The 26,888-nt window shown below is 42.4% G+C and overlaps 1 protein-coding gene across 1 annotated transcript; it reads right to left on the bottom strand.

Annotated features, from left to right (window-relative positions):
- Positions 1-1,168: 1,168 nt before the first annotated feature.
- CBY2 (chibby family member 2) lies at positions 1,169-15,705 on the bottom strand. The gene is made up of 3 exons (XM_045377228.3): positions 15,560-15,705; positions 15,180-15,260; positions 1,169-4,902 (listed from the first exon to the last, which is right to left on the bottom strand). Exons 1-3 carry the CDS (start codon positions 15,632-15,634, stop codon positions 3,712-3,714), a joined length of 1,347 nt encoding a protein of 448 aa, XP_045233163.1. The 5' UTR covers positions 15,635-15,705; the 3' UTR covers positions 1,169-3,711.
- Between the last annotated feature and the right edge of the window lie 11,183 nt (positions 15,706-26,888).

Genomic DNA, 26,888 nt, shown 5'->3' with positions numbered 1-26,888 from the left:
GGGCTTAGGATTTTATTTTTGTTGTTGAATGTTCCTCTTTATTTGACCTGATCCACAACTTACAGAACCAGATAGACCTATCGACAGGTTTCAGCCAACTCAGCAGGAGGGTTTACTCCAGCAATCAAGAAAGCCAGCCAAGTTAAGGGCTGAATGGAAGAAGATAGGAAAAGTTGAATGTTTAGAATGAAGCCAAGACCTGCCCTGCAAGAGGAAACAACTTTGGTTCCTAGAGAAGGACTTAAGGTTAGACCAGGAGTTAGACAAAGAAAAAGTTGAGAAAGGAATCTAGATGCTTAAAGGACACTCTCCTTGAAGAACGAAATTTCATTCCGTTCCACAAGAGGTTAGATCCTGCTAGACTGTTAATTAATCCATGACAGATTGCATTACACAATGAAACATTGTTTTGAAGTAAATCTCCCCTACTCCATAAAAATGATATTTTATGGCTCATCTTGCTAATTTTCCACCCATTTAGATTATGCCTGACAGAGAAAGTTGACATTGTTAAATAGTATTATGTTCTCTGAGTTCTGTCAGCTTGTGAGAAAACATCAGACTCTTGTTATATACTTTAATCCAAGTTAAATATTTGTAACACAAACATGGGGAGTGTGCCTTTTGTCACTGTCTGGAATCACAGAAATCAATTTGGTTTCATTAAAAAAAAAAAAAAAAAGAACCCTATACTCCATGGTTATTATACTGACTTAAACAAAGTGTGGTACGTCATGATGCCCTGAATGATGAATTTACCAAATATAGGAGGGCAAAAAATAGCAAAGGGCCAGAGGCCTATCAACAGCAACTTCCCATTTTTCAGATTTTGGTGGCAAGAGGGGATAAATGATTTAGCCTTTGTGTAGACATCAGTTACCTTCCCTGTATGAAAATTAGGTGTGTAGTCAGTGAGAAGAAATACTCCTGTCATTTTGTTCTCCCTTCTTTGGAATTTCTGATGCTATTTTGAGTAAGACTTGATGAGTTCCTAAATCTGAGAAACAGACACCAAAACAATTTTTTTTTTAGCCTCTGTCACCTAGGCTGGAGTGCAGTGCTGTGATCTCAGCTCACCACAGCCTCAACCTCCTTGGCTCAAGAGATCCTCCCACCTCTGCCTCCCGAGTAGCTGAGACTACAGGCACATACCACTGTGCCCAGCCAATTTTTGTATTTTTTTTGTAGAGACAGGGTTTCACCATGTTGCCCAGGCTGGTCTCAAATTCCTGGGATCAAGTAATCCACCCACCTCAGCCTCCCAAAGTGCTGGGATTACAGAGGTGAGTCACCACTCCTGGTCCCAAAGCCACTTTTAAACTTAATTTTCAGAGACCAGGGTTACTTGGCAATCTGATCTCATAGAAGGAATTTGAGATCTGCAGTCATTTGGTATACATTGAAGTCCCTGTTTGGCTCCTATTAGCTGCAATCCCTTGGCGTTCCTGTTTCCATTTCTGTGGAAGAAATGATACTGCCTTCCTTACACGGCTCTGAGGATTACTGGAGGTCATATCAAGTGAAAAGTGGGGTGCAAACAGTTCTGTGGGTGTGGGTGACTGCTTTTGGCTTGTTCAAGTCTCAGAAATTTAGCCAGCATGAACAATGGATGAGGAGTGATGATATTCCAGTCTCAAACTCTTGTCTGTCTCAATATAAAGATCAGTTTTCCCATCAGCAAAATGGGTAAACTTTCCTTAACATGTGACTACTCATTTATCTTCATTATTAGTGAATGGAGCATTACATTGAGAATCAGAAGGCTTAACTGTCCTATACAGTGATTCCTAAACTTTGCTACATATTGGAATCACCTGGGGAGCTTTTAAATGCCCTGCTGCCCTGTCACAGCCAATATCAATTAAATCATAATGTCTAAGGTGGGGTCCGGGTGTATTTGTCAAAGACCCTCAGGTGATTCCACTACACAGCAAAGTTTGGGAACCACTGCCCAAGTCCCTTTTATAGTCACCTAAGGGTACCTTTCAATTTCTTGGCTTTAAAATATGTCCAACTTTGAAATGGACACTGAAGCCCAGGACAACAAATCTTGAGTCTCTGCACCTGCTCCCCAGTAAACCTGACAGCCAACCACCCTCCTCTCTTGCAGCCAACTGGTAAGTGTGAAACATGAGTAAGTAGAGGGAATCCAGGGTTAGGGAAGTGAGCCTGGGGTTGGGGAGAGCACAGGGCACTCATTCCCAAACTGGGTGAATAACAGAGAAAACACAGAAAAAGATTTCAAGATCACATAAAATTGGGTAATTATGGGTTCACCCAGGATAAGCAGATTACTTCACTGTAGGACTTGTTAGGACCTTTAAATCAGAGTACGATTATGAATCTGCCGGAGGGGATTCTAGCAGCATTTCCTCTGTGCAAACCTTTTATTTTCTCAGTGTTTTTCTAGGACTTGTGTTTCAATCAATGTTACTTGGAGAAACATATAGCAGTGTTGAAATTTGTCCCCCAGGGGACATTCAGCAATGTCTGGAGACATACTTGGTTGTCACAGCTGGGAGCCAGGTGGCTATTACTGGCATCCAGTGGGTAGAGGCCAGGGATGCTGGTAAACATTGTGCAATGCACATGACAGCCCCCATCACAGACTTGTCCAGCCCCAAATAATAATGGCACAATTGAAAAGCCCTGGCTTAGGGTAATTTCTTCCCCCATAGACCTATCCCCACTCCTATAGCCTCAGAAATTGGAGATGATGAGGGAGCAAGGAGGATAGGAGAAAGAGAAGAGGAGGAAGAAAAAATTAAGGAAAAAAAGGAAGAACTGAAAGAGAAAAACAGAGACAATAATAAAGGCAGAGGTAAAGAAGAGACCAGGGGAAAAAAGGAGAGAAGAAGTCAGATTCATAATTGTCTTGAGAGCAACCAAGATTTTCTTCAGTAGATGAAAGGATAAACTGTGATCTATCCAGACAATGGAATTTTATTCAGTGCTAAAAAGAAATGAGCTGTCTATGAATCTATGAAAAGACACGGAGGAAACTTAAATGCATATCCAAGAGAAAGAAGCCAACCTGAAAACGCTCCACACTTGGCGATTCCAACTATATGATATTCTGGAAAAAGCAAAACTATGAAGACTGTAAAAAAGATCAATGGTGGCCAGAGGTTGGAGGGGGAGGGAGGGATGAATAGGCAGAGCATAGAGGATTTTTAGCGATAAAAATACTCTATATGGTACTACATATACTCTATAATACTCTATATGGTACTACAATGGTGGCTACATGTCACTATACATTTAATCAAACCCACAGAATGTACAGCACCAGAAGCAAACCTTAATGCAAACTTACAGACTTTGGAATGATTATGATGTGTCCATGTAGGTTCAAAGACTGTCACTAGTGTACCACTCTGGAGGGATGGTGATAATGCGGGAGATTATGCATTTGTGGAGTGGGAGTCTATGGGAACTCCCTGTACTTTCTGCTCAATTTAGCTGTGAACCCAAAACTGCTCTAAAATATTGTCTATCTTTTATGAAACAAAGAAACCCAAAGAAAAAGGCCGCATGCTGGTGTCAACTGGCCCCAGCCTCCTCACACCTTTATTAATACTCTGAGTTTAGGAAGGCCACTAACGCTGCTTTTCAATAGGTACGAACTGGATGGGAAAGGCGAGGACGACAAAGGCAGGCAGGGGATTCTCTTTTGCCCAGTGTTCGGCGTCCCGGTGCACGGTGGAGGCCTCAGACCCTGCTGGGCTTCTTGGGGTCCTGGCTCCTGCCCGGCATGAAGGCGTAGAGCTCCTCGATGAGCATCTCCATGCGCGCGGTGACCTCGGTCACGGTGTCGATGACCAGCTTCTGCTGCAGCTTCAGCTTGTTGTTCTCCCACAGGGCCTTGTTTTCCTCCTGGAAGCCCCTGTGCTCCGCCCGTAGCACCTGCAGGGTCCTGTTCTCCTCCTGCAGGAGCCGGTTCTCCTTGAGCAGGGCCTGCAGCGCCTGCCTCATCTCTCTCAGCAGCTGCAGGGGCTGGCAGCCGTCGGGCAGGCCCGGGCCCGCCTTGGCCTCCTCCTCCCCGGAGGGCCCGGACATGTTGCTGACCATCTCCCGCAGGGCGCGCAGTGTCTTGGAGTCCTCCTGCGGGGCGGGGGGCCCTCTGGGCTCCTCGAAGTGGGAGGAGAGGCCGGAGCCCTGGTCCTGCAGCAGCCCGGGGCTGCAGGGCTCCTCGTGGGGCGAGGGGGCGGGCTTGCTTTCCTCGGCGGGGGCGGCTGCGTCCTCTGTCTGGGTCCAGTAGGCCTGTTTCTGCTCCAGCAGCTGCTGCAGCGCGCGGTTCTCCTCCCGTAGTAGCTGCAGGGTGCTGTCCTCCTTGCCGCGGGGCACCTGCAGGGCGACGTGGTCCTTCTTCACCACCTCCAGGGACGCGCTGTCCTTTTGCGGCAGCGGTGAGGGGGGCCGGCTCTCCTCCCGGCCCAGCGAGGCCTTGTGCTCCTCCCAGAAGACCTGCAGGATTTTGTTCTCCTTGCGGAGCATTCTGTTCTCCTCGCGCAGGGCCTTGTTCTCCTCCCGCAGAGACTTGTTCTCCTCCTGCAGCACGAACTCCTTGGCCAGCCTCTTGTGGTGCAGCTTGTGGTGGAAGGAGGCGGATGGGGAGAAGTAGGGAGACTGCAGGCGGCAGTTCTCATTCACCCAGCGCCCGTCCTGGAACACGAACATCTCGTCGCTGAGCTGCACCCGCGGCGGGTTGTAGTCCAGCTCCAGGTCGGCCTGAGACATGGGGCGCTCCATGGGGTCTAAGGGCACGGAGGAGAAGCGGTTCAGCGGGTAGGAGTGCTGGCTCGCCATCCTGCGGCTCAGCCGGGGCAGGGCGGCCTGCTGCGCGCAGCGAGGGATGCTGTGCAAGTTGTGGAGCCTCGGGAAGGGCTCGGCTGTGCCCCTCTGCGGGAGAGAATGGGAAAGCGTTAACGATGGGACAGACACACTCGGGGCTGGCTGACAAAGTAAGGGGCGAGGACATCCCCGGATAAGCCCCGTCTGATTGTCTGGCCTGGCCACAGTGGGCGTTTTTGCCTCTTGGGGTCCTCACAAGGAAATGTGGCGGATCCTTGTCATTCCAGTGAGTTCTGTTCTATTAAGTCATCTCCAACGCTGAATTACCAAATATAGAACCATTGCTCCTATGGGAAATAGAGGGCTACATTCCTGGGAGCCTGTGGTCACAATTTTGTCAACCAAACAATATATAACCTAATTTAGTGCTTATTGTTTATTGATTCATTAACATCGAACTCACGTCAGCAACACTGTTACGCATGCCCAAACAAAACTTCTCTAACACCTGTGTTTTCTCCATGTGGCACAGCATAGCCTTCTTGTGATTGGGAGTACTAGACAGCACTTGACTTGGAATGGCGCGGAAGCCATTTTTAACAGCAAAATCACCAACAAAATGCACAAGAAGGCAAAAAAAAAAAAAAAAAAAAAAAAGTGGCACTAGATCGACTGCGCAATGGACCCTATTTTCTAGCCTGAGAGCTGAAACAAGAAGGCTCCTTGGCTGGGGACTCAGCCTTACACAACTCAAATTTTCACCTCTCTGTGCATGTCTGAGAATTGCCATAAAAGTGCTTTAAGTATTGATTTGGTGGATACACATTTTAGCAAGAAGGCAAATTCACAAATATGGAATCCATGAATAATGAGAAACAGTTATATATTATGGAGGTCAAAAGCATTAATTTTAGAGTCAACCAAATATTTTGAGTCTCTGCCTCACTACTTACCAGTTAACAAGAATTTGGGCAAGTTATCTGAGCTTTAATTTCCACAATTTCAAATTGGGATAATTGTATTTACTCCTTGCCTCATAGAGACATTTTTAGGATTAAAAAAGGTAATGTACAAAAGCACTAAGCATGGGCTCTAGCACATTCTGTCACCCTAAAGGAGGAACAAACACTGTTCTCAAGGGCCACTGCCCACAGGTGTGTACTCTCACTTAGCATGAGCAGAGAAGCAGCATGAATCATCCAAACAGCCACCCAAATTGCTGTGTCCGAAATGGTGGTGCCATTGATCAGCCCAGCCTTCTCTCTTGCCCATCTGGGCATATCCTTCACTCTTAGCCACCCTTGAGTCTTTTCTGCTAGCAGCCCCTTAAACATCCACTCCAGCTTCCAACGCAATGCTAGACTCAAAGCAGAGTCTAACTAATAATTTTGGAAGGAAAGAAAAACCATCCCAGACATATCACTGAGCAATGAGCATTCAACATGTGGTGATACAGCCAGCCAAAGACCCTGAAGAATTCATGATGGTGGCCACAGACCTCAAGACCACAGCATAAAACGGGGTTCAGATCCACAGAGCTTAACTCCAATGAGTTGGTAGCTTTCGCACATCCCAGTACAGAAGAATAACCCCAGTGAGTTTTAAATGCAGATTTCTGAGCCTCCCATTGTGAGTCTGATTCACTCAGACTGGGGTGTGGCCCAGGAATCTGCATTTCTAACCAGCTCCCTCAGGTGATCCTGGCTGCAGGTGGTTAGGACAGCTCTAAGTCAAGCAGAATATGCAATTTGCTTAGGTGAGGGTTGCACCAGCATTAAAGACTGAAAGGTCACAAGAATTTTCATCCTGATTTTGTCACTGATGGGCACTTTGAAACCAGAGTGCTCTCTAATCCTTTTTGACCCCCAGACTTTTCACGAGTGAAAAAGAGGGAGTTGGGCTCCATGATCTTAAAGGCACCTTCCAACACTGAAAAGCCAATGAAATATACCTGTAAAATGGAAATAATATATGCCCTGCTTAGTTCACAACACTGTTGTGAGGATTAAATGGGAAAATGCAAAAATATTTTTAAAACCAACAGTGCCAAAGAACCGTAAGGTGTTGTTATCAGAAAAAGTAGATTTCACTAATGCAAGAATTGTAAGATGTATTCAAAAAGAAGTGAGCAAGTGGAGTGCACACTGGAGAAGAGGCGATGATTGCAGCAATGAATTTAAATAGAAAGATCATGATAGCTACTTCCAAATACACCAAAAGTGCTTCATCCAAGTATATCAAAATGCTCTCCAGATATCAATTCCTTATGTCTTAGGTTATTTTCACAAGTGTACAGACAGAGAAAATAAAAAACAACTCAGGCTAGCTACATTTTATATATGTGTGTATGCGTATGTAGAGAGAGAAATACAATTTGCATGGTATATAAAGTTGGTTAGAATTCTTTAAAACCTAAAGAGCTAGATAAATAGAAGATGCAGTTCTATGCCATTAACTTTGCAATAAGCACATGTCATTAACTTTGTAAGGATATGCTCAATCTTCCAGATAGCAAGGGTATGCGGGCATTCTGCAATCAGAATCTTATTTAGTTTAAAAAAATTCAGCCTCCATGGTTTTCACATTTGTCAATTGGGGAAGCAGATTGGCTCCCGTAGCTGTCTGTGATCAGAATGCACCTCACGGTGGATAACCTGGACCATTTTCTGGTAGGTTTAAGGTCCTGAGATCCAGGATTTCTGGGAAGATTAGTCAAAGCCAATAAGGTATGAATGGTTTTTTTGTTGTTGTTGTTTTGAGACGGAGTCTTGCTCTGTTGCCACGCTAGAGTGCAGTGGCACGATCTCGGCTCACTGTAACCTCTGCCTCCTGGGTTCAAGCAATTATCCTGCCTCAGCCTCCGGAGTAGCTGGGATTACAGTCGCGCACCACCATGCCTGGCTAATTTTTTGTATTTTAGTAGAGACAGGATTTCACCATGTTGGCCAGGATGGTCTTGATCTCTTGACCTTGTGATCTGCCCGCCTCTGCCTCCCAAAGTGCTGGGATTATAGACGTGAGCCATGGCGCCCGGCAGGAGTGAATCTTAAGAGGTCCTCTCCATCCCTGCACTAGAACCAATGCTTTATCTCAGCAGGATTTGACTCCAGAAGCTATCAACATGGAAAAATGTGGTTTTAGTCAACATGTGCATCCCAGTCCTGAGAAGGAAAGGGAAGAAGGAAACAAACATTGAGCCTCAATTTCATGCTAGGCCCTGAACTGAGCATTCTACCTACTAAATTCATTTATCCTCACTACACTGACATGTAAGATGTTATTACTATTCTTATTTTACAGATGGAGAAGCTGAAACCCAGAGAAGTTAAATAACCAGCACCAGCTCCTTCACTAAGACACAAACCCACTTTTGGCTCCCTGACCTTCTATGTGTGAAGTACACACATGGGAGACCACCATGGATTTATCAAAAGACTTACAGTGCTTTGGGGATCATTATATCTTTTCCTTCACTTTATATGATGGAAAAGTTCAAACATACACAAAAAGAGAGAGAATAGTCTAATAAATGTCCATGTACCCATCACTCAGCTTCACTAAGTATCAAATCAAGGCCACACTTGTTTCACCAGGCCTCAATCTGATTCTACAACCACTCCCCTACCACTAGGTTCCCTTAAAGCAAAGTGACATTGTGTCATTTTATCCACAAATACATAAATATGTGTCTCTTTAACAGAATCACAATACCATTATCATCCCTTTAAAATTTAACAATTCTCCCTCAATATCTGTGAATGCTGAGTCCGTGTTCAAATCTCCCCATTTCTCATTTCTTTTTAACGATCATTTTTTTTCAGCCAGAGAGGCAATCTTCTTGATCCAACTAAGGGTCCAAAGAAGAATCATGGATGCTTTCTACCTGCCCATGTTTGGCCATGATGGCTTTTAACTCATGGCATTCAGCTGCCTGTGTCCTACATCCACCTTCCAAACTGGGTACCCAAGGAACATTCTGCCGCCCCTCAACAGAAATACACTAAACAAAACATTAACGTGGTGGATCCCTAGCCACAGACACCCTGGGTGTTTGGGCCCTGGTCCTTATTTACACATTCAGGTGACCTTGCTCATATCCACTCACTTTCTGACCTTAGTTTCCACTTCTGTAAAATGAAGGGTAAGAGTCATTATGTCTAAGTGCTCTCTTGGCCTATCTCTGGTCCAGTGGATTCACATTTGTAAATTGGCACCACTATGACCCTAGCAGCCCTCTTTTACCAACCTAGTTGGCATCCCGTCCTCTCCCCTAAATGGCCACCTCTTCCCAAGCAGGCTTTGTGCCCTCTCTTGTTCCATGCCCACAGCACCTAATCCAGGAAATGCTGATGGACTAATAAGTCCTCTTTATTTTCTCAACAGGAAACCAAATTCTTCTCCAACATCTAAGTCCTATTGTCTTTCCTCCTATCCCCAGACAGGACCAAGAAAGTGGTCAAGTCCAGTGTTTCCTCATGGCTTAGTTTCTTAGAATATTTTAAATGTTTTCAGTAGTCATATATTTATTTTAATAAGTAATAGAAAAACATACCTATATTAAATATACAGGCATCTTTAGATATGAGAAGGTTCATGATTGAACTTTGGGAAAACATTGATCCAAAACAAACTTGTTTTTTCCTGTGGTATTTCTCTGATTCTGATCAGAGCTAGCTGGATTTAATCCTTAAAGGAAAGCTCTTGGCCTTGTGAACATTCTTCACCCTAGTCATGTACCCATTCAAGATGTTATTGCACCAATTTTTCCCCTACATTAGTGTCAGTGAATCAACTAATATTAATTTGGCATCTACTGTGTTCCAAGCTCACAGACCCTGCCCTCAGGGAATTTCCAGTTGATTTGAAGAATCAGTGAATAGCACCAATTACTTCTTGGTGCAAATGAGAGAAGTCAAAATGCAGGAAGCATTAATGCAGGCAGCAAGGTGTGGGGAATAGGGGACTAGAAATGATAACATCTGAAGAGAGTTCTGGCCCTGCACTATATGAGTGCATGACCTTTATAGAGTCACTTCATTTCTGTGCCTTAGTTCCTAGAAAATGTGGATGTTGACATGAATCAGGGCCAACCCATATATTTTTGAAATGCCCAACTCTAGAAGGCACTATTCACTGTTACTGCAGTGCACAACCTGTACAACCCTCTATACAATGTCACCAACATCTGACCTACTTCTCTCAGAGGGTTCATTGTTCAGAAATAAAAGGAGACTTGGAACATTTTCTTTGTTTATAAAGAGCTGCATACATGCAAGAAGGACTACTGCTTTTAGAAGAGACATTGCTTAGCATTTCTTTACAGAAAGATTATATAGAACCAGAAAAAAAATAACACCAAGTGACTATAATGTGTCAGGTTATATGCTAATTGATTTCTGTATTCATATGTAATATCTTACCCAAAAGAACTGGCATGATTCTGCATAAGATTACATAGCTGGTAAAGGAGTGGAACCAGGGTTTAAAATCAGGATATTTGACTCCAAACTCCATGTTTATTCTAGCACTTCACAATGCTCAGACATTTTATTTTGCATGTACTAATATCATTCCTTTGCAATGGCTCTCTTACAACCAGGCCTCTCCTCTGCCCATATGAGTAAGTTGCAATTATCTAAGCACAGTGACCTATCCCTTGTTTTTGTGACATCCCAAGTCTTGGGAATTAGAAAGCAAATTTCACATTCCTTGGCAATAACTGAATCAACCAAAATACACTGCAAGATTGGGAGCAAATACTAGGTTGAACCATAAGAAACTGTTAACATTTTACCATTTTTGGCCTACAAAAATGGCCATTTCTTTTGCCTTAATATATGTAGTGTATTTGATAAAGCTATGTCCTCATTTCCATTCATACTTAAGACTTTAAAATAGTCCCAGGGCAAAGCTGTTACGGTATGATGTAAAATCTATAAGCATGGAGTTTTCCTCACGTGAATTCCACAAACACCTAGATTCATCCATGTACTCCCTTAGAGGAAGCTCCCATCACCCCCTGCACACAAGCATGCTAGTGGTCCATTTCATCATCTTGAATATATAATCCAATGAGGGTAAAGGCCCTAAATTTCCGGTAACTTTGGGCTCAAAAGTCCCTCCTTTGACTGCTCTTGAGTAAGTCACTTTGCCTCTCTGAATGTCACCTCTAAAATAAGCCTAAACATGACCGCTCTGCCTACTTCCTGGGGTTGCAAGAGGACAAGAAAGCGGTAGGCAAGCTGTCATAAAAACTAAACAGATGGGAAGTTCTACTGGTAAGGTTTAAACATACCCAGCCTAAAGCGCTATGCAACATGGAGTATATTTCTTTACAAAAGGTCTACCCAAAAACTGAGCATCTGAGTTCAGCGAACATATGCAGTTCCAGGATTCCAGACCTCCTTGGCCTGTGTTAGAAGCCAGTTCCTTCTCAGTAGGACTCCTTGACCAGTGGTATTACTGGATTGGTTTCATGGGCCAAGCTAACCTACCCTGATATCCTTTAGCCTTTGACAAGAGGTCTTTGCCAATACAAGCCCCAAGAACATCCCAGTAATGTTCTCCTAAGCCTGGGAGGTACCATCTATGTAGCATGGTGCAACTGACCATGAAAAAAAAAAGATTGTTTCTTTCCTGGTCTCTAGGAAATGCCCTCACATAGAGATCCACTAGGTAGGAAAGAAAAAGATTGGCTTCTTCATGGAAGAATGGGATATGAAGCTGATGCAGAAGGGGAATAAGTTGGCCATGGGCTCATCATGCCTTCCCATCGGGTGCTAGAAAGGTGCCAAGAGACTCTGTCCTCTGGGGAAATATGCTTATAGCTGTAACCCAATGATGCATTAGTGCCAGGGATCCAGGAAGGGCCCTGGGCACGAACATCGCCTTCACAGAAGCCTGAAGTCCCACCTGTGGATTAGAATTCTTTCTTAACATTAGGTCTGGCACCCTCCCTGGTAAATGTAAGTGGTCCTGGAAGGAAAATGCCTGAAATCTGCCAACAACTGTGTCTTTGTCAGATCACCAACCTGGTGGCAAGTGAAGAACATGGGGGAAGGGGACAATTGAAAGAAGGGAGGCAAAAAGCAAAGGCCAAAGGGCAAAGGGAAAAGGGGAAGTGAAAGGACTAAAATCCCTTACTGGTGCTACAGGACTTGTAGCAACAGGTCTCTCTGGATGGGACCTTCTGGGGTGGAATTACTGGAGTTGTGGTCTCCCATCCAAAGGGTTTGGGGATGGGATTGAACAGCAACTAGCCAGGCTTAGCTGACACACTGCCGCCTCTCCACCCCTGAAAAAATGTGGCTACCAGAGCCCAGAAGAGATGTCCCAACACTGCTGATAGAGTCCAAGCCTGGTGACTGAGTTTCTTAAACACCAACTTTGCCAACATTACTGAGGGTTATTATCAGAGAACATTCAGCCATCTGAGGTACTTTTAAAGCATGTAAAGTTGAGAGGCCCCAGGATTCTGGAAGGAAAAGCCAAATATGCTACTGATTTTCATATGAGATGACAAGACTGAGTCTCATTATCATTATTTTAAATTAATTCACCTCCCCGGTACCATGGCAAAGTCAGTGGTGGTTTTAATAAATACTAACAGGTAAAAGGATAATTCACAAGGTAAATGTGATCGATGTTGATAGAATTACAACGTTAACAGCAAACAGGATAAAGAAGATGTCATATGTAGTATGTTTGCATACTGTTTAACAGAGACTCTTGTGAAATCTTCCTGGGAACCGTTATTCAAATTGGCGGCGATCTGGCTGCTGTCAGCAGGAATTCACTGCTTCTGAGGAACAAGCCCAAACAAAGGGGAAGGAGAAAAGGCAACTGGGAAGGATGAAGATGGCACTGGTGTGTGCTATTGGAGCTCAGTCTGACCTGGTGTAGCTCTTTCATTAATGATCTAGGAGTAAACAATGCCTTAATGAAATTCACAGAGCATGCTCACTGGGGAAATGTGAAAGTCTTTGAGAACTGAATCATTACGTGCAAAAGGAACCAGGAGATCAGCTAGCTTGGGCTGGAAATGGCATTGATGGCTTGCAAGTTAATGTGCTGGAGGGAAATAGATCAGAAAACACAAATATTTAATGTGAGGAAGAAAAACGGGAAATCAATGCGTCCTGAAAAGACCTAAGGGTGATAACAAGTAGTGATCACAGGCATTTGCAATGTAATTGAGAAGCCTAAACACACAGCAGGACTGGGAGCTGGGAAGCAGAGGCACTTTCTAGAGACAGAGCTGCTGCCACAAGTCCTTTCTGAAACAAATGGAAAGTGGATTCCATCCCAGAATAGAGTAGCTTTTGGCAAATACAAAATAAGAAGCCCAGAGATGAGCGGTTAAGATGCGGGGAGAAGACTCCATCTCCAAAGAGCAAAAGAAGAACCACAGAGCTAAGATGCAGCGTGGCCCAGCTTAGTGGCATGTGCCCTGGTATAGCGGAGAACATGGGCACTGATTGGAGTTCAAGCCCCTTCCTCCATCTCTGCCATTACTAGTGGGGTTCCTGGGGTTGCCAGTTCCTGTACCTGTAAAATCTCTACCTCACACTTACTTGGCACCGTGCTCAACACATGATCGCACTAACATTCAGTCGATATTTCTTCCTCTCCTTGCTTCCCAGATCAACCCTGTCCCCTAAGCCATGCACCATCTCATCTAGGGAGGCCGAGTGAGCACATTGGTCCCTCTCGCAGCCCTGGTGGTATTTTGGTTCAGATTATCTACTTGTAGACACCCACACCCGTCCCCAGAGTGCCAGTCTTGAGCATCCTGACAGGTGTCCAAAACCTGGTGCATGGCTTGTGCCCTCTTGGCAGGTGTATACACCTTCCCGTGAGAGGTACACATGCCCAGACAGGAGATATCCTCTCATTCTTCACCCACTCTGCCCCCACAGGACCCCAGCAGCAGCACCAGGTCCTCCAGAACAGTAATCAGGCAGCCCCAAGACAAGCTTGAGCTGTCTTAAACCACATTCTCTTCTCTTTGATTGCTGGGCTGTTTCTGGGAGCTGGGGAGGGAAAGTTACGGTAGGTGTTGATGGAAACATCATTCCAATTTCTCTATCACATGACCACTACTCTTTCAAATCCTATCCCCTCCTTCACACCCACCTCTAGGTTGGCATCCTCTGCCTGACCAAGTTTCTTAAACACCAACTTTGCCAACATTACTGAGGGTTACTATCAGAGAACGTTCAGCCATCTGAGGTACTTTCAAAGCATGTAAAGTTGAGAGGCCCCAGGATTCTGGAAGAAAAGATTGGTTTATATGGGCCATGAGGCATCACAGCAGTAACACCCACTCTTGGGGAAGCAGTGGCCAACACAACTCCCTGCATATTTCAGGTGGAAAGAATCAGGCCCAAAAAGATTCCTACAGCTTGTTATCCTGTCGAATGATCAGGGGGAAGTTATCTTATATTCTAGCTAAGATTCAAGTCATAGAAAAGTGACTGTTCATTACAAAGTTATAAAGATAATGTGAAAATAAACATCCAGGATGTTTTCTTCTTCCATATGTTTGCCTCCCACTGAACATACTTGCCTAGATTGTTACAATTATATCTGGAATGCTCACCAGTGGTCAATCCTCCTCCTACACATCCCTGGACAGAGCTCTCAGATAGTTACCTCTGCTTTGGATTCCTCCATCCTACATTTCAACCCCTCTGGTTGCATGGCCCTGGTCTTCCAATGAGGCCTTAGGTGACTCTGGAGAAAGCAAAGCCACCCCTTTGTGACATAGCATCAGTAGACACAATTCAATCAAGAAGACTCCACTAAGGAAAGAGCTGATTTCAGGCAGGAGGAGACCTGAGAATCTCTAGCCTGTGAGGACTTCACCAATTCATTGACCACAAAAGCATCTATGCCCATGGCCCCTACATCTGTCTTTGGTGCATAGCAGGGCTTAATTCTCTTGACAACTCCAAATAACTCTGTACCCCTCTGTCCATGAAGGAGGTTTTCTTCTCATGGATTCATTCTTATGCATTTGATTCCAAGTCCCAGTTCTAATTCTCCTCTAGAAATCCAAAGTGAATGCACAACACTAAGCACCAAAAGGTCTCGTTTTGAGAAGGTTGGGTTACTTCAGAGTATCATAGAAACTTGGAATGTTAGGACTGGAAGTTCTTACCAAACCATCTGACCCAACCACCTCATTCGTGGGAAAAAGAACCCAAGGCCCACAGGGGCTATGTGGCCTTCCCCAGCACGCTGCCTGCTGGCAGCCAACCCAAACTAGAACCTGAAGCCCTATCTCTGCTTATTCTACAACATCTTGCTAGAGTTTTGAAGGAGGAGGTAGGGGGTTATTCTGGCTAACACCGATAGGTTACATCCTCTGTGATTATCCCTACCTGAGGTAGAACCACATTGATTGGAATTTCTAGGCTTTCAGATCTGGTATCTCTTTTTCTTGTAAAATTTGGCCTTGAGTGCTGTGGAAAAGAGAAAAGAAGAAGATTGCTGCTTCCCAACTCATCCTCTGGGCCTCAATTGCTCACCTAAAAAACATAGAACTTTCTCCTCATTTATTTCCCTCTTGTCAGTTATGTACAATTATGAAAGTCTGGAAGAATGTGTAGACGATATCTGGCAAGACGGTTTATCAATCTCTGAACAGATATTAAGCTAGATATTATAGTTGATGTAAAAGACTTTTGAAAGTCTTTGACGCGGAGATAACTGTACCTGCTTGCCTAAGATGATTATTTCTATCTCAAGTAAAAAGCCATACCAATGTGAGTTGCCAGGTATAGGTCCTATGCAGAAGTTGGTCACCAAAACACTCAGAACATTCCAGAGGTGACATCACAAAACAATAGGGTGTTTTTCAGGGCTCATGGTTTCTGTCTGAGCATCACAGGTGGGAATGAGGCATCTGACAGGCAGGAAGAACCTGTGGGGGCTGTGACTACTTGGCCGGTCAGGGTCAGTGTGACACACAATAGCTCAAACATTAGCCCCCTGTTGGGTCATCCCAGCTGCCATTTGTATTCTCACTGCCAGGCTAAGTTGAGACCCCTAGTTTCTCTCCAGAAGTGGCGTCTTCTTGGAGTTCGGTCACTCAAGAAGAAGGAAACACAACTGAACTCTTCCCACACCAAGCGAGAAAGTATAGTCTGAGGTGTTTTCTGACACTACTCAATTCCTTAATTCTCTGACATCAACTGTGTGCCCTACAATTCCATTTCATTCTGATGCTATCTACCTGGAGTTAGTGTGATAGAGCTGAAGGGGCTTACTGCCCAATGCAATAGAAGCCAATACTAAAACACTACGTTCTTTAAAAAAGAAAAACTTGTATATTCAAAGTCAACTCCCAAGGAGACAAGAGTCAAACTCAAACCGGTCTCTCGGTGCTGACATTAAGGCAGTATTTTTATTAGAAAAGTTTCCGGGGGTAGATTCCGAGATTAGTAGGTGATTGGTAGATGGAAATGGGAGATATGGAAAGTCCCAAAGAGTAAGAAATCAGTAACTAACAGAAATTTTTGAGTTTCGGGATAGCAGATAAGAAAAGAAATTTAAGCTGCTGAAACTCCCTCCACTTGTGAGATCTAGAAAAACCTGGCGGAAATTGGTTGGAACCAAAATGGCTGACTGGAGCTTGCACACAATAAGCTTGCTGATGTCGTAGCCTGAATTTCCACCACATGTTTTGTACTAATTCCCCCTGAATTTGCACATGCAACTCAGGAGTTAACATGAAGAAATAACTGTGCATGCCCAAGGACTTTCCAGACCTCCCTTTTCCTTGTACCAATCACCTGCTAATCTCAGAATCCACCCCCTGAACCTTTTCCAATAAAAATACTGCTTTAATGCCAGCACAGAGAGACAAATTTGAGCTTGACTCCTGCCTCCTTCAGAGGTGACTTTTAATATAAAGCTTTTCTTTTTTTCAAAAACTTGGTGTCAGTATTGGCTTCTAGCATATTGGGCAGTGAGCCCCTTTTGCTTGATAACAAACTAGAACCCCAGGTGAGACGAACAGCCTGTTCAAGGTACTGTTGCCCCTAGTGGTGTGCAGGCCCCCTGCACTGATCCTGAGTAGCCACCTAGACCAGTGCGTTCAGAGGCTCAACTATAGGGTTCCTGCTTCTCTACCATGGCACTTCAGGTTCCCTTGGCACTTTTCCTTTGGGAAAAGAAATTGCTTCTGGATTAGACATCTTTCTGGTGAGTACCTTGTTAATACGTACCTGTACTTTTAATTGTCTTTGAACTCATCATAAGGACTGTGGGTTCAGGTCCCACCCTGTGGTTTAGGATTATGGATGAGAGTCCCACCCTTGTCTAGGACTGTGGGTTTGAGTCCTACCCAAGGGGGATTCTGGTCAGGTTAGAGTCCCAAATCTGGTGTATGTTCAAGTCACAAAGAATTAAGGCAATAGTAAAAAGCTGCAGCCACTGAGATAATCTAGTCTGGTTCTGATTTTTGTTGATCTGTCTGTATTTTTGGTCTGTGTATCAATGTTTGGCTTAACAAAGGTTAAAGACTGTGATGGCTCCAGCAGAAGCCTTATGAGAGCTCCAGAGCAGTTTATCCGCACACTCAATTAGAACAAAGCAACTCCATAAACTAGAAAACCTGAAGAAAAATGGCACATGGAAAAAATGTCAGTCAAACCCTCTTTCTTCTTCTGCCCCTAAAGAGTTGTCATGTAGTCTTCTAAGTTATTTGCCTGTCTTTTCTTCTTGACTACTTTGAATCTGCTGACTTTTTTACTAGTGTTGAGATAAAACTTACTGTTCATGGTATTACTAGTTTAAGGTTACTGGCTAAAGAAAAAAAAAATGAAAGAGGTCTTTTAAAATCAAAGTGCCATGGAAACTGCTTTGCTCATCAGGGCAAATAAAGTTGAGCTATGTGAACAGGTTCTAATTTTATCAGGAAAATAAGTTTGATCCAACTGTCTCGTTTACGCATATACATGCATTATGTTATGTGTTGTTTCTATATGGTATCAAATGAGCTTATAAATAAAAGAGTACTGATACATTAAATAAATAAGCCCAAAAGCTTTTCAAGTTCATGTGACTTTAATAATCTTTGGAAAATAAAACCAATTTAAAATTATTGATAAAATAAAAATAGATATGTCTTCAGAATTGTCAGCATGTGATTTTGCCTGTGTTTACTGGTCAGCTGACATGTGCATCTGCTAGTTATTTTAAGATGTCCAGGTTTGGCACAAAAGTCACGAAATTATAAACCTAGCCAAAACAGAATAATCTTTGTTTACGTGATTCTTTTGATAAATAAGACTAATATTGTTGGTTTAATGACAACAATGAAATCCTCTGATTTATCAGCAAAATATCCATGTATTTCACTTCAAAGTTCTTACTTAGGTGAACACCTGATATTCACAAGCTGTGAAATGGTTAACAAGGAAAAAACTTAAAATGATGACTAGCTTTGTCTAATATCTCTGTTCTCATAACTAATCTAGATAAACTGTTAAAAACAAATAAATTAGATAAACGTAATAAATGAAATTCTTATGTTTTTGAAAATCTTGAAGTTATCATACTTACTGAGCAGCTGGGTCACTTCCAATTAAGAAAATGTATAAGGAAATGTTTCTAAAGGTTAAAAAATGGTTTTAAAATACATAAATTATAATATTTTATCTATAAAATACTGATATATGACAGACAATTCAAGAGTTCTTACCTCCTAGGTTCTTCCCTAAAATAAGGATTACTAAGAGTTAATATTGTGACTTATATATGTAATTGAAACTACTAGATACAAGAGAAACAATTCTATATGCAAAATGTATAAGAAAAATAGGATGTGTTTTTGGTAAACACATAAGACGACAGGAATATGGTTTTCATTTAAGGGCAAGTAATTTTGCCTAGTTTAGAGGTTCTAAAGGATTGTTTTAAATTGAAGGAATAAAAAAATTATAGATAAAACTAAATAAATATAGAAAGTTAAAGAATGAAAATATAACAAATTGGAAGAGGTTATAAAAGGTTTACGGAAATCTTATCTTGCAGTCAAAACTAACTGAGATTGAATAGATTTGTTTATAAGGTCTTATTAAAATTAGCTGTAATATTAAAAATGCACTAACACAAAACTAAAAATTTTGGTTAAAGCCACAAAATTTTTTGAAGTATTGATTTGCTCTCAATGATATTGCAAGAAATATTGACTTTAAATTCTAAAATTAAAATGTCAGATTTATATCTCAGAAGTTCAACTTTTCCTGTACCTTGTTACATATAAGTTGCAGATCACATTCATTATCTTCTGTTTTTTTCCCCTTGAAAAAAACATATCTTTTTGCTTGGCTGGTCTGATAACTCTTCTTCAACTTTTTCATGAACTCCTACAATTTTTTACCCCAGCCCTAATGCTGTTCTTATGGCATAATGCTAACATATTTATCTTAAAGTTTAGAAAAGCAATGTTTTCCTCAAATGTAATATAATCTTATACTCTTGGCTTTATGATATGTCTGAATTATTTTGTATAACCAGGAAACCGCCCATGTAACTTTCTGTTACTTACTTTTGAGGTCCTTTGACTGTCATGCTAGTTAAATGAATAACTATTATTTTAAAATGACCTGTAGTTCGTTTTGATCAAATGTTCTGAATCTTTTAACATCTTTGGTAGGATTTATCTGGTAAAGTTGTATGGGAGACATTATCAAATGCTAAATAATACTGGATCTTCTTTTGGTTATGTTTATGGGTGCGCTATTGATATAAATGTACTAAAAATTACATACTTTTATAAAAGTCTCACATGCTATCAGTCGTAATTTTGATATGTTAAATCTTTTTAAAAGTTATATTTGTGTAGATACATTATTAGTAGAAATATTCTTAAGATTACATTATTATAAAAATCAGATGGTCCTGATGTGATGCTGTCAGTCATGGTTCTGGTTGTTATCTTAAAATGCTACATATAATAGAGATAACTACATTTTCCTGACAATTGACAACTTTTATCAGGTTTTAGCCATGGCTAAGTTTTTGTAATCCACAGTTATTGTTTTGAATTCTTCTCTAAAAAGCTTTCCAATCAGCTACAACCCAAATTACTTTTCATGCAAAGGACTCTGATCAGTACTCTTAAACACAGATTTCTGATAACTTTGGAGATAATGCCATCAGACTAGGAAAAGTCTTCCAGGGCTCTGATTAAAAAGTTGCATGAGAATTGCTAACCCAACATCAAACAGAACAAGAATTAGCTACATGGGACTGAACTGATAGAGGAATAAAAAGATCTTTTATGACATTTTTATTTGAAATATTGATGATCTCTTATGTTTTGTTTTCCTGAGTCAAGAAAACATTTTCCTTTTGAACCGTTTTTAACTTACAACACATTAGATAAAATATACCTTTGTGAACAAAACTTTGAGGCATTTACCTTTCTCTCTGCTCTCTCCAGAACTTGGAAGCTGTTTGTGAGTATTCTCAGTTTATGGCAATATATTATTTGCATTAGTTTTCAATAAAAACCTATTTTCTTTGGTAATAGAACACAATTGGAGACACTGGTTATTTTACTAAGGCTTTGACTGGAATGACATGTTTTTAGGTATGACCAGAATGGAGGTTAACTTTAGAGCACCAATAAAAAAAGCCTCTTAAAAAGACTGGCCTGGTAGCTGGTCTGTAAGGTTCCTTTACAAAGTTTCTGTCCTCGCAGTAAGTAAAAAATGTCACTTTCTGATAGGTCCAGCAACCTATTTTGGGACCCTGAGAAAAGAGGAATAACACATCCATTCATCTAGGTATTACAGGCACAATCTGACGGCAAATCCTTGGGTTGACTGATCTCAAGGCTTTTAAAAGTCAGAAATTCCTTATTTTAAAAGGTCCAGCAAAGCCCATTCGAAAACAAAAGCCTATATGGTGAATCATTATTCTTGCTGTACTTTATGCAAATAATCAGGTCAGGTATAATGAGACTAGAATTTATTTTACATACAAATTGATCCTACAGTGATTTGTCTTTGGTAAAAACGGGGGACTGGAGAGAGAGAAATTATGTTCAAAAGAAAACTATAACACACCTGTCTGACCAGTGGGCCAAAGCTTTAACTTCTATAATTTGTCAGGGACCCTCTGTGCACCTCCTGGATATACTTTTTTTTTCAGTGTGTCAACCACCCACGGGCTTATGAACGTGCTGACAGCTGGTGCATGAGAGGCATTTGTCTGTTAGGTTATCTAGCTACTCTCCTTTCTATTTATATTGCCAGTGTTACTCAACACAGGACTATTTCCTTGAAATTATTTTCCAGGACTAGACAAACCCTACCTGCAAACCAAGGAGATGGAGTTTGGCCTATGTTTGGCAGGACTCTCTTGCCATGGTGGGGAGTAGACAATCATGAATATATGATTAGAAATCTGTCAATCACTCTAGGTAACTTAGCAAATGAAGAAGTTGAAGCCACAGGCAACCAACAAAAATCTTTAGCCTCTTCAGCCAGGATCATAATAGATAACAGAATAACCTTAGAATACATATTGATGGGGCACGGACAAGTTTGGATAGTAGCTAACATATCATGTTGTATTTACATGAATACATCTCCTGAAGTTGAAATATATGTAGAAAAATAAGATAACAAGTTGACTGGTTACAGCAAATTTCTAGAGAAGAACCAGGTGCCAACTCTTAGGTTTAGTTTCCTGGATCACACACTGAATCCAATATATGCTGCAGGTTTATACTAAAAATGGGACTTTCTCTATTTCTAACACTTACTGTTGGATATCTGGTAATCAAATTCTGCCTCCAATGCTATGAGGCGGGCAGATCATGAGGTCAGGAGATCGAGGCCATCCTAGCTAACACAGTGAAACCCCGTCTCTACTAAAAATACAAAAATTAGCTGGGCGTGGTGGCAGGTGCCTGTAGTCCCAGCTACTTGGGAGGCTGAGGCAGGAGAATGTCGTGAACCTGAGAGGCCGAGCTTGCAGTGAGCCGAGATGGTGCCACTGCACTCCAGCCTGGGCGACAGAGCAAGACTCCATCTCAAAAAAAAAAGAAACCAACGTACTAGTAATACAAAATGTTAATATTAAACCAGATATTAAAGAACATCTTCAACCTAATGCAAAACAATTTCATTTCTGAGGCCCAGACTTGTATCCCTAGTCAGCAGGAAGAAGTTACAGTGGTTGTCACCCCTCATCCCTCACAATTGAGGAATTTACATAGAACGGGGGAATTGAAACCATGCCCCAAAGAGTTAAAGAAATCAGCGGTTAAATTCTTGGACTTACAGGATAACAGATAAGAAAATAGCTTGCTGAAAAGCTGAAACTGAAGCTGTGCCCCAAAGCATAAGAAACCAGTAACTAACAGAAATTCTTGAGTTTGCCAGATAACAGATAAGAAAAGAAACAAGCTGCTGGAACTCCCTCCACTTTAAGATCAAGAAAAACCTGGCTAAAATTGGTTAGAACCAAAATGGCTGACTGAAGTTTGCACAGAATAAGCTTGCTGATGTCATAGCCTGAGTCGTTTTATACTAACTCCCCCTGAATTTGCACATGCAACTCAGGAGTTAACATGAAGAAATAACTGTGCATGCCCAAGGACTTTCCAGACCTCCACTTCCCATGCACCAATCACCTACTAATCTCAGAATCTACCCCTTGAACTTTTTCTAGTAAAAATACTACCTTAAGGACAGCACAGAGAGACTCCTTGACTCAAATTTAAAAATCTTTGGTAATGTAATTAATCATCTTCTTTGTTTTACCGTAAGTGGATTTTCTTCAGTCAAAGCTGGCTTGCAATGTGGGTGTGGGACTGCAAGCAGGAAGTGATAGTGTCTCTGGATCTGCTGACCCTGGTCTATCTCTTGGAGTTCACTTTCAATATAAAGCTTTTCTTTTGTCAAAAGCCCAAGGTCATAGTATTGGCTTCTAGCGCATCAGGCATCAAGCCCCTTTTGCTCAATAACGTTAGCATCAGATCCCATAAGTTAGGGGCTCAGTTCCACAATCCCACCAAGAAGAATAGCTCGTGGATGCTGGGCTTAATTTCTGGGTGATGGGTTGATCTGTGCAGAAAACATGTAACAAATCTGCACATCCTGCACATGACTTCAGAGCTTAAAAGTTGAAGAATAAAAAAAGAATAAATGAGGCTACAAAGAGCAAGGTCATGGCCACTGTACATCAGCAGACCCATGTGCAAAGCTGGAAACCAAGAAATAGTTACTTATTATATATCTTCATCAGCTCAGCTGTTATATCAAAATGTCACAGACTGGGTAACTTAAACCACAGAAATGTATTTCTCACAGCTCTGGAGACTGCGAAGTTCAAGATCAAGACGCCATCACTCCCAGGCTCACTTCCTAACTTGCAGATGATGTCTTCTCACTGTGTCTCACATGGTGGGGAGAAAGAGTTCTGGTTTCTTTTCCACTTCTTATAAGGACACTAATCCCATGATGAGGGCCCCTCACGACCTCATCTAAAACCTAATCACCTCCTAAAGACTACACCTTCACATTTATCACATTGAGAGTTAGGGCTCAACATATACATTTTAGGAGGACACAAACATTCAATCCATAGTAGTTTATGATTTGAGCAAGTCATCCCACCTCTCAAAAGCTCATCTCCCTCCTCTCCAAAGTGGGGAAATTATATCTAAGTTGACACAACATTCTAATAGAAGCTGACAGTAACCTCTCAACAAATACTCATTGTTTTGACTCCCTCGTACAAAATTACCCTTTGACTCAAAATCTCTGGCAGCTGACACACAATTGGTGCTTCTGTTAAAAAGGCTTGAAACTACAGCTTCTGTAAGGGCTTGTTCAATTGCTTGATTAATTTCCTTTTTGTTTTCAAAGGGAGGAGCATCTTAAACTGGGCCAACCTGGTCCCAACCTCAGCAGTTGCCCATCAGCTGGGTTTCTTCCTCCTCTGTAGGGTGCACATCTGTAATTCAGTACTGAGAAGTTTCCCTGAGATCATGCCCAAAATGCCTGTTATTACTGAGATTAACACCATCATCAATCATCCACGTTCCATGAGCATCTGCAATTGGGCACTACACAGAGCAGGGAGGTAGACATGCCTCGCAGGTTTCTCATCTGAACAGACAGGTAGAGCAGAGACAAAGGAAAGGGCAAGCCTGCATCGAGATTCTCCAGGCTTCTCCCGCCCGCAACTGTCTGATGATGAATCACAAGGGGAAATTCAACAAGCAGGAGGGCCCATTCCAGAGTGCAGGGTTCCCTGCCCTTCCCTAGAAAAATCACAGAAACTGTGGCTCTTGGTGCAGGAGTCAGAGGTGGATGTGGGCTCTATGTTCTGGCTCTTCTCTCATTCTCATTGTGGAAAGGGGGATGGGAGGGTGGGTGGGTGTAGCAAATTGTCAGGATGCCTGTCATCTCCAAATTGCAGGATGCAATTGAAAACAAGGTCATTTTTGCTACATAGGGCAGAGGGTAGCTCTACCCTGGAGCCGCAGGGGCAGTCCAAGTACAGCAAGGTCTTGGGCGAAGCTGCTGTTAGGACTGGCGATAGCTCTTGCCTTCTGAGGAAGCAGGAGTCAGCAAAACGCAAGAGAGGATGCTGGTGAGTCTATCAGGCAACAAAGAAAGACCAGCTGTTGGAAGAGTCTGAGAGTGGAAGGAAGCAGAAAAATAGAATGGCAGCTCTCAGGAGCATGGCCAAGGTGAGTGGTTGTTATAAGATAGAAGAGTCACTCACATTTGCAGGAATATCGGAAGAAACAATGGAGGTGGAAGGTGCCAGAAAGTAGGGCAGTTGGCCCTCCCAAGTTCCAGAGGTAATCAGGAGAGTAAATCTCTCTTGGTGAAGTCAGGAAAGACCTTGCGAAACTTTTCCTTCTGAATCCAGGAGCCACTAGAAATTGCCCCGAAGCTCTGACATTCTCCCAATATTAGGTAATTTGTTTACTTGATCCAAGATTGAGGCTCTATCAAAAGACAGCCAATGAAAAAGATATTCAGTCTCTAAAAAATGGTCTTTTATTTTGGAAAAAAAGGCAGAAGAGGTGACTAGGGAGGTCTCTGCCCCCTCCACTACCCCCTCCACACTCCCCCATCCTGAGATGATAACTGGCCTTGTGTCCCTAGCAGGGCAGGAGCCATGGAAGTGAATTGGACACTTCCAAATTAAGAGGCAGGTGGGTCTCCACTTCATTTTGACCAATAGCAGCAAACTTGAAGGCATTGTTTATTAGGACAACTCTAATAATGATTTATGCACATCTGTACATTTCAATTTAACCAAAATTAAAAATTACCAGATTAGTTAAGTGTGTAATCCTGTAAATTAATTGTCAATTCGTTGCTCCCTAATGATAATAAAATGCTTACCAAATAGCATATGATCTCTGAATAGTGCCAAATAAATTGATTAAAACATTTCCTCAAGAACTAACAAGGGTCCCATTTGCTCAGTGTCCTTGATGAGTTATAGTATGGTCAGGACTTTGAAAAATGGGTCTGAGATTGGACTTGCGTTACGCTAAGGAAGGACAAACTGTCCAGGTGACCAGGTCAGAGGAATGCGCACCTCCGCACCCGGACCCCATTGCAGAGGTAGTTGAAAAGACACAGAATCTAAGTCAAGGTGCCTACGCTGGAATCCTGTTGCCAACCCCAGCTAGCTGCGTGACCTCTGCTAAGCCTCAGTTTCTTGGTGATTAAATGGGCATGATAGTTTTTCCAATTTTAGGTTGTGGTGAGGACTAAATGAAATAACACAGGAAATGAAGGACTTTAGAGCTGTGGCAGGCAGGCCTCACCCACAAGGTAGTCAATAAATACTGATTGATTGAAAACTTTAGGTGAACTCTTTTTTTCTTTTTTGAGATAGAATCTCGCTCTATTGCTCAGGCTGGAGTGCAGTGGCATGATCTCAGCTCACTGCAACCTCCGCTTGCCAGGTTTAAGAAATTTTCGTGCCTCAGCCTCCCAAATAGCTGGGACCACAGGCACGTGCCACCATGCCCAGCTAATTTTTTGTATTTTAGTAGAGACGGGGTTTCACCATGTTGCCCAGGCTGGTCTATGAACTCCTGAGCTCAGGCAATCTATCCACCTCGGCCTCCCAACGTGCTAGGATTACAGGCATGAGCCACCACACCCAGCCTGAACTGTATCATTATTAATAAGCGTTTGAGCATTGTCTTTGAGCAAGGCACTATGCTTGGGGGTGGAGATAAAGAAGGAAAGGGAAGAAAAGGAAGTAGCAGAGACGAGGAGAGGAAAAGAAACCAGATACCATCCCTTGCACTCAAAAGGACTATAATCTAATTAGACAGCAAAAGTTGGGGGAAACAGGTATCGTGATAACAATAGCCAATATTTATTGTTTTTTCCTATGTGTCAGGCACTAGCATAAGCTCTTTAGGCATTAAACTCCTCACAATCCTATAAGAGAGGACTATTCCTTTTAGCCCTATTTTACAGACAGAAACTGAGGCACCAAGTTAAGTAACTTGCCTCAGGTCACTCATTAAGTGCCAGAGCTAGGATATGAGCCTCAATTCTGCACCCTTAATATTGCCCGTTGTATGGAGGGGAAGGGGGAATCAGAAGTCCTGGATTTGAATCATTGATACTATCTAGGCAGCCCTAGGCAAATCACCTTACCCCTCAGATTCAGACACTCCTCATCTATAAAGCGAGTTCACATTCCCCCACAGCACAGTTTATGGTAATCATGAAATAAGTTGAGTAAGAGTACTTTGCATTATGGCTGGCATGCGCTGTGCATGTAATAAAGTTTAGATGCGTCTGAATCTGCCTTGCCATTTATACCAGAGCTTCTGCCAGCTAAAAATGCCCCGAGCTCTCTGGGTAAAACCTGGACACTGAATGTGCTTCAGACCCTCTCTGCAATGGATTGACCCGGAGTATTTCAAACACTGCATCAGGGAATTACATATGAGCAAAGGTATATGAGCAAAGGTAATCTACAATCAGTGGGCTATAAAATGTTTTCATAACACATTTTACCAGTGAAACATTTTGGGCATGGTTCCAGGCGGGGGTCTGGGAAGCTCAGCAGCC

The sequence above is a fragment of the Macaca fascicularis genome, chromosome 17 (assembly GCF_037993035.2).
Source record: "Macaca fascicularis isolate 582-1 chromosome 17, T2T-MFA8v1.1".
Classification (NCBI taxonomy): domain Eukaryota; kingdom Metazoa; phylum Chordata; class Mammalia; order Primates; family Cercopithecidae; genus Macaca; species Macaca fascicularis.
The sequence above is the reverse complement of the archived record's forward strand: the minus strand, read 5'-3'. Positions and strand labels throughout refer to the sequence as shown.